General features: G+C 35.8%; 1 protein-coding gene across 7 annotated transcripts in view; it reads right to left on the reverse strand.

Moving 5' to 3' along the window:
* Positions 1–2,672: 2,672 nt before the first annotated feature.
* Positions 2,673–14,196, reverse strand: part of Gpo1 (glycerophosphate oxidase 1) — a 125,461-nt gene continuing 113,937 nt past the window's right edge. For 4 of the 7 annotated variants that reach the window (XM_076188433.1, XM_076188434.1, XM_076188435.1 and 1 more), the window contains exons 9-12: positions 12,317–12,415; positions 11,027–11,125; positions 9,074–9,217; positions 2,673–6,921 (exon numbers count right to left, since the gene is read on the reverse strand). In XM_076188433.1, coding sequence (XP_076044548.1) covers positions 9,098–9,217; positions 11,027–11,125; positions 12,317–12,415 — 318 coding nt within the window. In that variant the 3' untranslated portion in view covers positions 2,673–6,921; positions 9,074–9,097. The remainder of the gene's footprint in view (positions 6,922–9,073; positions 9,218–11,026; positions 11,126–12,316; positions 12,416–14,196) is intronic. The other 3 variants (XM_076188437.1, XM_076188438.1, XM_076188439.1) reach the window with 3 other exon arrangements.

Consider the following 14,196-nt stretch of genomic DNA (forward strand, 5'->3'; position numbering starts at 1 on the left):
GATAAATGACAATCAACGTGTTTGAAGTTTAACCTTATACATTTCATGAAAAGTGATAGAGTTTTTCAAGGATCTGATAACATTGGAAAAGCAAAAGTGAGTCACCCATGGAGTAAATAGAAAAAAAAAAAATGCAGTGAGCATGGAACAACATTCTCATAAAAAAAGCAATGTGCAAAATGTTTTAGCAGGTAGTTGGAACTGTTGTTCCTCTGCTACAGTACAGTTTCCATGGTATCATTAACATTGAAATCACTGTTTGAAAAAATTCTCTTTAGAAATTATCTTGTAGGAGACATTATGTACTCACATAACTGGCAACAGTCACTGGATTGTCCCAAATAAGAAATATTGTGTTGTTGTCTGAGTATTGTTAGAATGGGGCAGTGCAAGATAAGGTGTTCAATGTTCTCTGTGTGATAATTGTATCTAGGTCAGTTTCTTTCTGTAGCCAGGCTTGTTCTGTATTAGTATTGGTCTTAGTACTAGATGGTGCCCCATGAAATGGAGGTGGCCAGGTCAACACACATACCCATCCTATACCCATCTAAATCCATTTATCATCTGTCTTGTCTAGCACCCTGTGAATGAAAAGTCATCCATGTCCCCTCCATGCTGGTCAGGCCAGAGGTAATGCAAGGAGACACCACTTCCACAGCAAGGCCCAACAGCTGGAGCTGATTTACTCTTACCACTTCATTAATAATATGGTAAAAATTCCTCATCCAATCAAAAAGGATAAAGAGGTTCAAAAAAATTAAAAAAGAAAGTTTTTAATAGAAAAAAAAAAAAGATGTATGAAGTATTGAGAGCACGAAGGATGAGTCTGAGGATATGGAAGGAGAGAAAGTGGTCATACAGAAAGTGCAAGTGGTGAAAATATTTACTGTATGTACATATAGTGCATATTGTTGACTCTTCATTTCAGGGATTAAAATGAGGGGATAAATGTTCATAATATGCAAAAACCTAGATTACTCTAGTACATAAAAAAGTAGCCCCAAATTTCATAGAAGCATAATAGCTATATACTGGTACATAATAAGATACAATAACAATACAAAAACATAAAAGTCTATCTAATGGAGGTCTGTAAATTGGTGGGTCAATAATACCCACATACATATACCAAAACTGGGAACATGTAGAAAATTTCCTGTAAGTACTGTATCATAAACTCAATATCTACATGGTGGTGTATAAAAGTAATTAAATTTTGGGTTGCATACCTCCTATTGGTATAGAGATAGGTAGATGAATTCTATGGCTATGATACAAAAGGTAATATTTTTCTATTACTTTCATGGTTTAAAGTGACTTTAAAAGAAACTGATGAATAATCTATTTATTGCATGGGTCTCAAATTATTTTACTTGAAATCATACCCACTTTCATTACAGTTTGTCCATGCTAAGTTTAGAATTAAGAAATTTAATTCTAAATTTACCATGGTCAAACTGTAATGACCTAGGGCAATAAGTGGGAGACAGGTATTTCTCGTTTTGTGCAAGATATGTGTTACTACAGGCATCGCACAAACTGAAAAAAAAAATAAAAAGATAAAGAAAAAAAAATCCCATAAGAAACAATAGATAATAGGGAGGATGGGGTTTTGGCCCAAAAAACTTCCATTTTTTTAACGAGAAACACATTTATTTGACTAATAAAGTGAACATGTTCTAAAAATGTATCATTCTAAACCTATATGTAACACTAAGGCATAAATAAAGCACCCATTACCTAGTTGTATTATACGGGAAGGGAGCTATGCTCGTGGTGAACCATCTTTGTATCTTTCAGCATCAAGTTTTTTCTTAAAATCTTGAATAGTGTTTGCACACACTGTTTCCCCATCTAATTTATTCCAGGTATCCACCACTCTATGTGGGAAGCTATTCTTTTTCAAATCTCTTCTATAATTATCCTTTTTGAGTTTCTTTTCATGTCCTCTTGTTATTCCCTCACTTCTCACAGTCACTCGCCATCTTCGTCTGTGCTGTCCACTTAACTCTGGCACATCCACTTCCACTTCCTCTACTATGGCTTCAGGATCATCCACTTCCTCTTCTGTCACTGGCTGCACAGGCAGTTTATTGAAAAACTGCAGCATGGTGGCCTGGTATTTCTATTTTTAAATTCAATCTGCATCTGAGTGTAGCAGAAAAGTGTATTTATTTACGTAGTTGTATTATATGGGAAGGGAGCTATGCTCGTGGTGACCCATCTTTGTATCTCTCGGCCTCAAGTTTTTTCTTAAAATTTTGAATAGTGTTTGCACACACTGTTTCTTTGTCTAATTTGTTCCAAGTATCTATCACTCTGTGTGGGAAGCTATTTTTTTTTTTTCAAATCTCTTCTGTAATAATCTTTTTTTAGTTTCTTTTTGTGTGTCTTGTTTTTCCATTGTCCCATTTCAATAAGTCATTCTTATCTAAGATTTCCATTCCCTTCATAATTCTATAGATAGTTAGTAAGTCTCCTCTTTCCCTTCTTTGTTCCAGAGTTGGTAATTCTAATTTGGACAGTCTTTATTCATATGTCATTTTGGAAAGAGTTGGTGCCAGTTTTGTTGTTGCTCTTTGTATTCTTTCTATCTTCTTTACATTTTTTTTGGTACTGGGTGTCCATAGTGTTGCTGCATACTTGAGTTTTGGTCTTATTAGTGTAGTTAATTTATTTTTATCATTTCCTTGTCCAAATAGGCAAATGCCATTTTTATTGACCCCAATAAATTATAGGTTTCTCTGACTATTTTATTAATATGCTTATCTGGTGTCATGTCTTTGCTGATCATCACTCCAAGGTCTTTTTCAGAGTTTACTTTTTTTTACCTCTTCTTCACCAATTTTATAATCTCTTGATATTCTGCTTTTACTTTTTCCAAATTCCATTATACTACATTTCTTGATATTGAATTTCACTTCCCACTTTTGAGTCCATTTCCAGATCTTGTCCAAGTCTTGTTGTAATGAGTTGCAATCCTCCTCCGTTTTTACTTTCTTTAGTATTTTTGCATCGTCTGCAAAGAAATTCATATAACGCTCTTTTCCTTTGTCCATGTCATTTATGTATATAGCAAACATGATTGCGGCCAGTACTGATCCCTGCGGGACACCACTTATCATTTCTTCCCAATTTGAGAATTTGTCTCTAATTACTACTCTCATTTTCCTCCCAGTCAGGAAGACTTTCATCCATTCCAATAATTTTCCTCTGATGCCACCTATTGATTCTATTTTCCTTATTAGTTTATTGTGTGGTACCTTATCAAATGCCTTTTGTAGGTCCAGAAAGGCACAGTCTGCTCAACCATCTCTCTCTTGTATTATGTCTATCAATCTTGAGTAGAAGCAGATCAAGTTTGTTGTACATGATCTTCCTAGTCTGAATCCAAATTGATTTGGATTCAGTATAGTTTTTTCTTCCAAATGTTTAACCCATCTATTTTTGACGACCTTTTCGCAAATTTTTGCTACTGTGCTTGTCAGTACAATGTTTGCCTTCTTCCAGATTTGTGGATTTTTTCCTTCTTTAAGTGAGAATTTAATTATATTGTATATTTTGTCTGTTAATTTTTCCATGCATTCTTTCAGTATCCAATTCGCAATTCCATCTGGACCATGTGATAGTTCAAAATTTCCATCTTAGCCAGAGTAAGTGACTTGCACTTTATTTTCTTGGCTAGAGGGCCGCTGCTTGTTCCAGGAGAAGATAAAGGACATTTTGGGGTCATCTTGATGAATAAATAAACTGGCTGGACTGGCTGAGACTGTAAACACACGAGAGGGCTGTAAACATTGAACTGGGAGTGGGAGCAGCTGCCTCTTGACAAGGAGTGGAACTATGCATCTTGCACACTGTTTGAAATGTGGTTGGGGCAAATCGCATCTAAGCGAATTCGCACATAAAGGACACGCACGAAACAAGAGGGGGGAGGAAAAGGTGGTGGATGTGAGTGGAATAGATGGGGGTGGGTATATGCATTTTGACCTTGGCTACCTCCCTGATAAAGGGGAAAAAGCCCTTGGTATATAGATGAATAGAAGTTTAAAATTGGAACTGTTAACAGGTACCTGCACAAGGTGGTCCTACAGAGAAACTCATCTTACGGCCACCTGTTTTCAAACTCTGTCAAGTTCCTCACTTCCATATCAAAGTGCAACCCTGAGGAGTTAATACTCAGTCTTCAGATTGAGCCCAAGATATCTTTTCATTAATTGTATTTCCTCCAGTTTTAAACATAAGGAAAGTTGTCAATGGGTGACTACTCCCCTCCTATTACTTTCAGACATTGACATATAAACAATCCCTCACTAATACAATATAGACATTTGTCCAAAATTTTTTGCTAGAGAGATCTATGGGAGGACCTGAGGACCACTGCCAGCTGTTGTGAAGCTGTGGGTTCCCAGTCAGTGAAACTTGAGGCAACAATTAAACTGAAGTTTGAAATTTCATCAACATATTTTATTCTAATTTATTACTTGTCCTTTTTTCAAAAAGAGAGGCAGATATGAAAAAAACACTTCTTATGCATATAATTCCATTTAAAAATCAATATTGAATGAAAATGTCCAAGGCAAGTTTCAAGCTCTTATGTAGTAAAATAACTTTTCCATAGTCCAAGTAGATTACATCAGTGTGCATAAAATGCAGTGAATGAAGGGAGCATGGTTCTGTCAGCTATGTATACACAATGACATACAATTACCAGCAATGTGGACCCAATAATTACATTTACAGATTCTGTTCTGGACTATACATACCCAATAATTTCCTTTACTCGTGGGAAGACCCAGCTGAATGGGTTACGGTTATCTCAATTACTATAATCCCTTTGACCAATAATGCCCTTCATATATTTTGTTCTGGCCTAGCCCTGGTGCTCTTAATCAGCTGAGAAAAGAAACTCAGACTGAAAAAGCTAATCCTGTTTTAAAAAACTACTTGATGATATTACAGTCAGTGATATGAATAAAAAATGAGATATGTGATGGATTGTATGGTCAGTATAAAATGAAAATCAAAAGAAAGTGGAAACCTTCGGGGATGGGGTGGAATTTTGCCTGTAACAGTTGACACAATAACTGGCTCTTTGATAAACCAATATAAACATCATTTCTCCTATAACTACTGAATACAGTATTTACTATACACCATTCCAGATGTACAACATGCTTCAGAATCAAACTAAACTTTATACATATAACAGATCACAATCTATGCTGGTTATAAATAGCATTCCATATATTACCTCTACAACAATTTATGCTGCTTCTAAACAGAGTCCCACTTTAAGCCTCCATAATATTGTATTACTGATTTCAGAACATTTGTGTCTAACTTACTTACAGCAATGGGTATCCAAGAAAAGTATGTTTTAATATTAGATTCACAATACCAGTGCTTCTGTTCTTGGAGGCAATATCATACCAAAGAGATGAAATCATAGAGGAGAAATTTAAGGAAGATAACAGGAAGAAGGGATAGCAGAAGTTAAAAGTATTAAGTGCATACAATTACATAGTTGATACCCTATATGAGGTGGTTTTCAGGAAAGAGGATGTATATATCTATTAAGGATTTTTTTTAAAATGAAGATCCATATGTTGTACACAATCATGGACATCAAATGCAAACATAACATGATTACAATACAAATAAATATCTATGATTAGATTTTACTGTCTTTTTTGTACTGAGGTATTTCCACATCAAACATGATTAAATGAAAACACATTCACAAACTGAATTACCATTGCACCTGACCACAAAGTGTATGTGTAAAAAACAGATATAATTTTTATCACAATCACTACTTTACTCAGTGGGAAAACATAAATTCAAGACAAATAATCAACTTTGTCATATTGGTCAGCTGGTTCTTCAACATCTACATACATACATATACCAAAGGCTTTTTTCCCCTTACAAGGGAGGTAGCCAAAAAACAAAGGCATAAAATCCACTCCCACCCATTCCATCTCCACATCCACTCCTATCCACCCCCCTCCCTCCCTTTTATCTTGGTTCCTCCTGGATGACAGGTCATTTCTGCATCTCACCCACTACCCTGGGTCAGAAGCAGTGTCGCAAGACACAGCAAGACCACTTCATTAAATCAGCGATCCCCCCTCTCCATCCCTTCATGCAGAAACAGAGAAGACAGGGAGAAATCCCTTTGGGCTGCATCAATTTATTTTTCACATATACTCCCTCATCCCCCACCCACTCCCTTTCATGCATCACAGCATCATCCATACACAATTATTCTCCATCCACCCCTATCTTCTGTCTTCTCCCATCCTTCCTTTCTCAACAGACATTCCCCTCTTTCCCAATGCCCCTTTTACCCCATCCATCCATCTCATCCTTGGTTGCTCCCTCATGTTCACCCCTACCTCTTCAACATCTAGCTAAGAAAAAAAGATTACTAACTTTTTGTGCAGTTTACAACATTTGAGACAATGCACTGAATATCTTTAAAACCTACATGATTTTTGTCATAACCTTTTGATTTCACCAATTTCATTTAGTTTTATAAATAGATATTATCAAATCTCAAAAATAACTTTGTTAATATTAGTTATGATGTAACAGATAAACCATTTGCTCACACAAACTCCTTGGTCAGTGCCATAAGGTATGTATAATTAAATCAAGAATATCCAATATTTGAGTTATGACAGTTGAATTCCTGGAGGCAAAACTATTTAATCCAAATGTTCAGTATGTCTTTTACTGTTCACCAGTCATCTCCAAATTAAATACAATTTGTTTCTAAATGTGACAACAATAACAGGTTACTTATTGAATTCACACCATGTGCTACTTACAATACTCCTAACTCAGTTCTGACCTTGAAAAGACAAGCTAATATTCTGCACCAAAGTTTTCCATGGACCTCTAGTACACGGTAACCTGGATGAAAAAGAGAAAATTATTTCAAAACCCATGCTTAGCCTCTGAAAAAAATATAAAAACAAGATTTGTCTTTTCCCTGCTAACTTATATGATAATTTAAGTATAAAAACATAGAAATTTGTTTTCTATATACACATATTTTTCAGAACTGCACACCATTACACTTTGGGTGGAGGGTGGATGCCCCTTAATATTTTCACAATTGTAACAATAACAGCTGCAGTTCTATGGATGGCTACGACAACTTTCTATGGTGTACCAGTGCTCCATACTACTAATTCCCCCTTTCATAGGTAGTGCATGAGAGTTGCTCAGTGCATCACAGATCATCCCATGTCATATGGAAATAAAAATGTGGAATAAGTCCAGTTCTTTCATTTCCCCCCATCAGGACTATTCTTAGACCTGAGTTTTGTATTACCAAACAGGCACTCTTGTTGGCTGAGCTACTGAAACATCTTTACATATTGTGTATCTATGTTATATTCATTAAATGGCTTTTAATGCATATGAAGTGAATGTATGCCATGACTGCCACTCTACGATGAGGAAAGGGTCTTTAGTATACGATTCACCATGGACCTGGATCATGTGTTGGGCTCATAATCAATAGCAATTAACCTCCTGGCTGAGAGCTCACAGCTCATATATAGCCTGATCTATGGGTAATGATGTGGCCATAAATGCACCCACACCAAAGTCCTTGCTAACCAGAGTTGGAGTAACAGCTCACTGTGCAGAAATGGTGAAATATTTAGCCCTGCTTCTGACCCAGGGCGGTGGGCAGGGTGCAGGGATGACCCGTCATCCAGGAGGTGCTCAGATGAGAGGGAGGGTGGGAGGGGTGTGGAGTGTATTTAGGGATGAAATGGGTGGGAGTGTTTTTATGCCTTTCCCTTTTTGGCTACCTCCCTTGGAAGGGGGAAAAAGCCTTGGTATAAGTATGTATGTATGTAAGATTCAATACCAAGTCTGGGGTATTGGGTGCATGTTATTGTGGGGTTAAAAGCTGCTAAGTAGCATGCAAGTGATACTTTAGGGTCTATATGGGGTGCCCCTACGGACTAGAGCCACACATCATTTTGTCTGTGATAAAGGAAAACTCTGTTCATAGAGAAAAAATACCTTGATACAGGACTTATTAAAGCAGGACAGAGGAAAAAGAAGAAGACATGTAATGAAACTCAAAAAGGGTAACTACAGGAAAGACCTGAAAAAGAACAGCTTCCCACACAGAGTGATACATATATGGAACAAATTAGATGAAGATACAAAAACGGATCACCACGAGCATAGCTCCCCTTCCTGTATAATACAACTAGGTAAATACAATCTCCTCTTAGCATCCATTCCCAAATGTCTATTTCTCATTACACTTTTTAATCCACAAAGACATTTACTCGCTTCTCTCAATCTATATTCTACCTCCACCTCCACTCCTCCCTTTCCTGCCACATTTGCACCCAAGTATCTAAAACTATCCACTTCCTCCAGTCTCTCTCCCTTAATACTCACTTCCAGATTGCTGCCACTTTCTCCCCTTGTACATTTCATCACCTTACTTTTACCCACATTTATCTTCAGTTTCCTTCTTTCGCACACTCTCCCAAACTGTCACTAGCTTCCTCAATCCCTCATCTGATCCTGCTACTATCAGTGTTGTCAGCAAACAACAGCTGGCTTATCTCCCACTTTTCTCCATTTTCTTTAACCATCTCCAATCCCCTACCCACTACCCTTGCATTTACCTCTCACATCACCCTATCCATATATAAATTGAACAGCCAAGGAGACATAACACATTCCTGATGAAGTACCCCCTTCACCTCAAACCACTCACTCTTTCCATTTCTAATCCTAACACAAGCTCTACTGCTTTTGTAAAAAATTGACTGCTCTTAAAAGCTTTCCTCCTATCCCATATATCTGCAATACCTCTCAAACACATTTAAACTTTTCCTCTCTCCCTCTTAAATTCCATAGCTCTGCCCTATACATTACTGTTGGCACAATCACCCCTTCATATAATCTCCTCCTTGCATCCATTTCCAAATGCCTATTTATCAACAAGAAAATAAATATATTAAAATAAATTCAGTACAGGTTTTGGACAGCAGAAGGAAATTCAAAACCAATGAATTGAACCTACATTTTGAACTGATGAAGAGTTCAATCATACACCACCACCACTGCGATCTACAGGAATCTTGATCCTTGCGTCCTCTTCAGCCATTTCAGCTAACTGGGCAAAACGTGAATGTGAAATGGAACCAGACTTGATTGCAGCCATCATCTATTTGGGGTAAAACCATACATTATACGAGTGTACATGGTAATATATATTTGAATATGAATATGGTTAATATGACTGAGTTTTGAATATTTTACTTCAAGAAAACAATAAGATTCAATGCACAGTTCTAAACTTAATTATTCTTTAAAGAATGTGGTTCTAATTTGTTTCCTCCACAGTGTAAGCTTTAATTCTGCAATTATATTTTCATGTTCTTTGTATTTACAATATCATCAAATCTGACAAAAAAATCATGCTTATGAGCAGTTTCCAATATACTGGTACTATTTTGAATTTGATTTTAAATCCTTTATTCTTTTGTATATGTATGTTAAGCACACTACTTAATATATTTGCAAGGACAGATAATGAAATACATATCAAACATTGTAGGGGGTAGATAGAGAAAGGTTATCATACTTGTACGTACCCAAAATATTGGAAATAAAGGTGTAATTTTTTTTTCTGTACTGTTATGTCTATGTTTTACATGTCACCCAAATAAATTTGTATTTTACCTAATTACCAAATTGTGTACAGGTATATTATAGTACCTTGTTTTTCAGTGTGAATATTTGGTTCTGGCAAATGTGACAACTTTATGAAAGTTTACATACTGATATTTTCCCATTCATGAAGTCTAAAAATCTTCTTTTGATAGTAAACATTTGTCAAAATATAACATAATTACAGAACTGGGCACATTGCTGTCGGACAAGTAGTGCGTTACTAATGCAGTAACGCAAGTGTCTAGCTCTAGTTATTTTATGTTTTAGAACAGGGAATATTAATGTTGTAATTTAGGTATTATTTTATTAAGAATATTTGTAAGAAGTAAATACTTCTCTATTTCATATATTTTTTCATAAAAATCATTCTGTAGGAAATTAAAATCTGTAATGCATTGATGGTAACGCATTGATGGTAATGGACTACCTGCCTGGTGGTAATGTGCCCAGCTTTGCAAAATTCATATAAACAGGGGGAAAGTATACTCCTCATTTTCAAAAGGGATTCTACATTAACAAGAGAATAAGAATAATCATGCATTCTGTATTGAATAATCATGTGTTAAGCTAACAAATGCAAAACTACTGGGTCATGCATTCTAAGTCTTGAATAATGTAGTAGAGTGTACTATTACTTTCACAAGATACAGAAAAACCAATTATAAACATGCATGGAATTATATGTACCGTACATCTCACTGGTGAGTAAAACATGCAACATTAGAGCCACATCCTATTTGTCACATTTTCTCTAGATATGTTAAAAATATCTACACATCAGAAACCAACATCACAGACCAAGAGGCAAAATCAAATGACAAGACAAATTTTACAGTTTCCTTTAGGCTGCATATAACGGACTCAAAGATGGGAGGGTAATCAGGTTGCTACTACATATCCTTGATTGCTCATGGTCAACTACAATATTTGTTGACATATTAGTTACATTTTCCCCCAAATATGTATAGAAAAATTAATCTGCATTTAATGTCCTTATATTTCAGATCTGGGATGGATTACTAAAGTCACAAAATACATAGCCTAGGAGGTGAACAAGTGGTACACTAGGTGTGAAAAATTGCCTTACTAAGAATAAAAGCTTGACTAATACAACTTATAAAGATGATGAAGCTTTTAATATTAGTGAACAGGGAATGGAAAGGAGATGCTTTAGAAGAAGTCTAAACAGCTAAGGTAGGCCACATAGGTTTCTAAAGGTGTGATGCCATCATTTCTAGCCAAACTCCTTAGGTGACAAATAAAATGCAGTTTGAGCATTATTATTTAAGCAAGAAGTCACCTGCAGGTATTCATCCATTTCCACCTGCCCATTGAGATTCAGGTCAATTTCACGGAGGATTTCATGAAGGTGTTCACCGTGGACATCATTACCCCTGGCCTGAAAAAATAATTAACCAAAACCATTCACTACCACATTTATTAATCCAAGCTGAACCACAATCTAGGACAGATGTTAGTAAGCTATCACTAAGTGCAGATGCCTAGCACCAATCAGCTGAAATAGGAACTATGTAAAGCAATACTATTTCATTTACTACCAAAAGTTTTGAAAGTTCAAGAATGTTTCATAATACCTTGGTATCCAAAGATTCATATTATTTGTTTCATACTTCATTGTGTTTTGATGCATTCCCTATCTCCTGCGCACTGGATGGGTCAGAAGCAATGCCCCATTTTCATCCGCTCAAAATTGATGACAGAGCAGGTTCGAACATCCCTTTGGCCCAAATCATTCTTTCATCCATTCACAGTCTCCCTCTATACTCCTTTTGTTTTTGTGGATTCTTCTGCTAGAGAACAGGGGTGGATTGATTGACTGATTGATAGCTGTGTCTTCCCTGATCCACACATATTTCTAGTACATTCAAGGCTTTTTTTACCCTATCTATCCATCTCATTTTTTGTCATCCTCTGAAAATTTCTCCATCTGCTTCCACTTTCCATACACATTTTTCTGGTCTGTCCTCATTCATTCTTTCTATGCACCCAAACCATCTCTACTCTTTTTGATGCATCTTACTATATCTGACAGCTTTCTTTCTACCCCTATTCTCTACTTTACCTCCACATTCCTCACTTCAACCATTTTTTTTAACACCTTTTAACACCTATCATATTTCTCAAACACTATTTCACACACATTTAGACTTCCTTTCTACCTCCTTTAAATTACAAACCTCTGCTCCATCTATCATACCTAGTTTTAAACTCACTTATGACTGTACCTGTGCTCAAAAAAAGTTTACAATTTTTTAACTCCTTGTATTTCAAAATTTCAGGTAAGTGATGCTCATCCATACTAATAAGCTTAAATTCTGAATTAAGAAACAAAGACATTTGAACTTTCAAGGTAATAAAATTTTCCTATTCCCAAATTCCCTTTTAATGTGCACCCATATCTATGCTGTAAAAGACAGGATGTTTAAAAGAGAAAAAAGCAACCAAAGTTATAATGCTTTTAAACAAACCCAATGTCCCATAAAGCTAGATTGTAAATGAAATCCGTGCCTTGTTAAAATAACGTATCCAAGAACTAAAATCAGATTTTTTTCCAGGCTCTTTTCTGTACCTGTATATAATCGGAGAATTCAAGCTGGCCATTCTTGTGGACATCCACTTCATTTAACATCACATGAAGAGTATCTAGACTAACCCTCTCTCCTTCATTCTGCATAAGATTAACTCTTATTGTTAAATAATACATGATTTAGTTAGCCATTACTGACACATCTCTAAGGCAATAGATGGTAAACCAAGACTGTACCTTGTATAAACACTCATATCACTGAAAGATACAAAGACAGGTCACTATGAGCATAGCTCCCTTCCTGTAAAATACTACTATAGTAATTATGGAAACAAATCTATATAATTTGAAAAATAACTGAGAACTTTTGTATTAGTGTATGTATCAGTGAACATTATACTGACAACAACTGATGATCCTAATTATTAACATGTAACAGGAAAGAGTACATAGATAATACATACATATACCAAAGGCTTTTCCCCCCTTACAGGGGAGGTAGCCAAAAAACAAAGGCATAAAAACCACTCCCACCCATTCCATCCCCACATACTCCACTCCCATCCACCCCTTCCCTCTCTCTTATCTTGGCTCCTCCTGGATGACGGGTTATCCAAGAGTACAAGACTGAATTATGAATACTCTACATTAAAAGAAATCTGAAAAGTATTAGTTATAAAGCATACGAAACAAATTGTAGACAGTTTTTTAACTACTAACAAATATACTACTCTAGAAGAATATTCTGAAATGCTAGCAGTGATGCAAAATAGTAAGAACATCAAAACATCAAACTGGTGATTAAAGTGATAGTTGATGAGTGATCTCCATTACTCCTAATTATGTTCTCCTTATCTGTGTATAGTGTCTGTTGACTACCATAAAAATCATTTCATGAGGATTCAGTCATCGTTGCATAGGGTCCCTACATTCTAACACAATCTGATCTAAAGCCCCATTCATTAACCAAATTATTCATCATGTATATAAGTGAATAATTACTGGTCCATGGCTGTTTTTTTTTCTTTCTTTCTTTTCTTTATTTTTTCAAAAATGATTCCTGACTCCATTCTTCAATCATTTTTTCCTGCAAAAACTTACAATCCTCTTCACTTTTCACTCTTTTCATCTTGGTATCACCAGCAAATAAGCTGGCATAAATGCCTTTTCCAATCATGTCATGGACTGAATGATGCCCAGCTGGCATCCTTGAGCATTTTGAGAAATTCAACATGGCATCCAAGATGGCTGCTGTGTAACTCCAAAAGTCTCTAATTTCTTTATTTTTTGGGCTATTTTATAATATGATACATCAAAATCTAGGGTTTTCAAGGTCAAGGAAACAAATTTTAATGAAAAATAAAGTGTAACCCCAAAACGTTTTTGAGTTGTTCATATTCAGTATAAAAGTAGTTCCAAGATTATCCATTCTACTGGAAACTAGTTGGTAGTCTTTTATCTTAAAATCTCACAAAGTAGGTAGTTAACATTTCTGTGATTTCTGCTTATTTTTAGGTATACTTAAATTACATTTTGTTCACACAGGGTACTGGTGGTAAATGTTCTTTAATATGACTTCTGCAGTGCTACTTCAAACTAATAGGCCGCTACAGTGAGGATAAAAACCAAGTTTTGACCAATGCACGAGGAGATAGAATCCAGTCGATCATCAATGCAAGCAAATATCATACATATCAAATCACAAAATTACAAGACTCTTGAAGAAGCAGCGAAGATGTCCAACTGAACAGCCACCACCAAAACGAACTGGGTTGTCTTGAACTCATTCAGAGTTAAACTTTAATGACCACTTATGACAGGGTAGACAGTAAGGCACTGTGGGAGGTTTTGCAGATATACAGGATAGGAGGAAAGCTTTTAGGAGCTGTCAAGAGTTTTTATGAGAGTAGTAGAGCATGTGT

This window comes from Oratosquilla oratoria, chromosome 7, assembly GCF_046742065.1.
Source record: "Oratosquilla oratoria isolate Oo_2021 chromosome 7, ASM4674206v1, whole genome shotgun sequence".
Taxonomy (NCBI): domain Eukaryota; kingdom Metazoa; phylum Arthropoda; class Malacostraca; order Stomatopoda; family Squillidae; genus Oratosquilla; species Oratosquilla oratoria.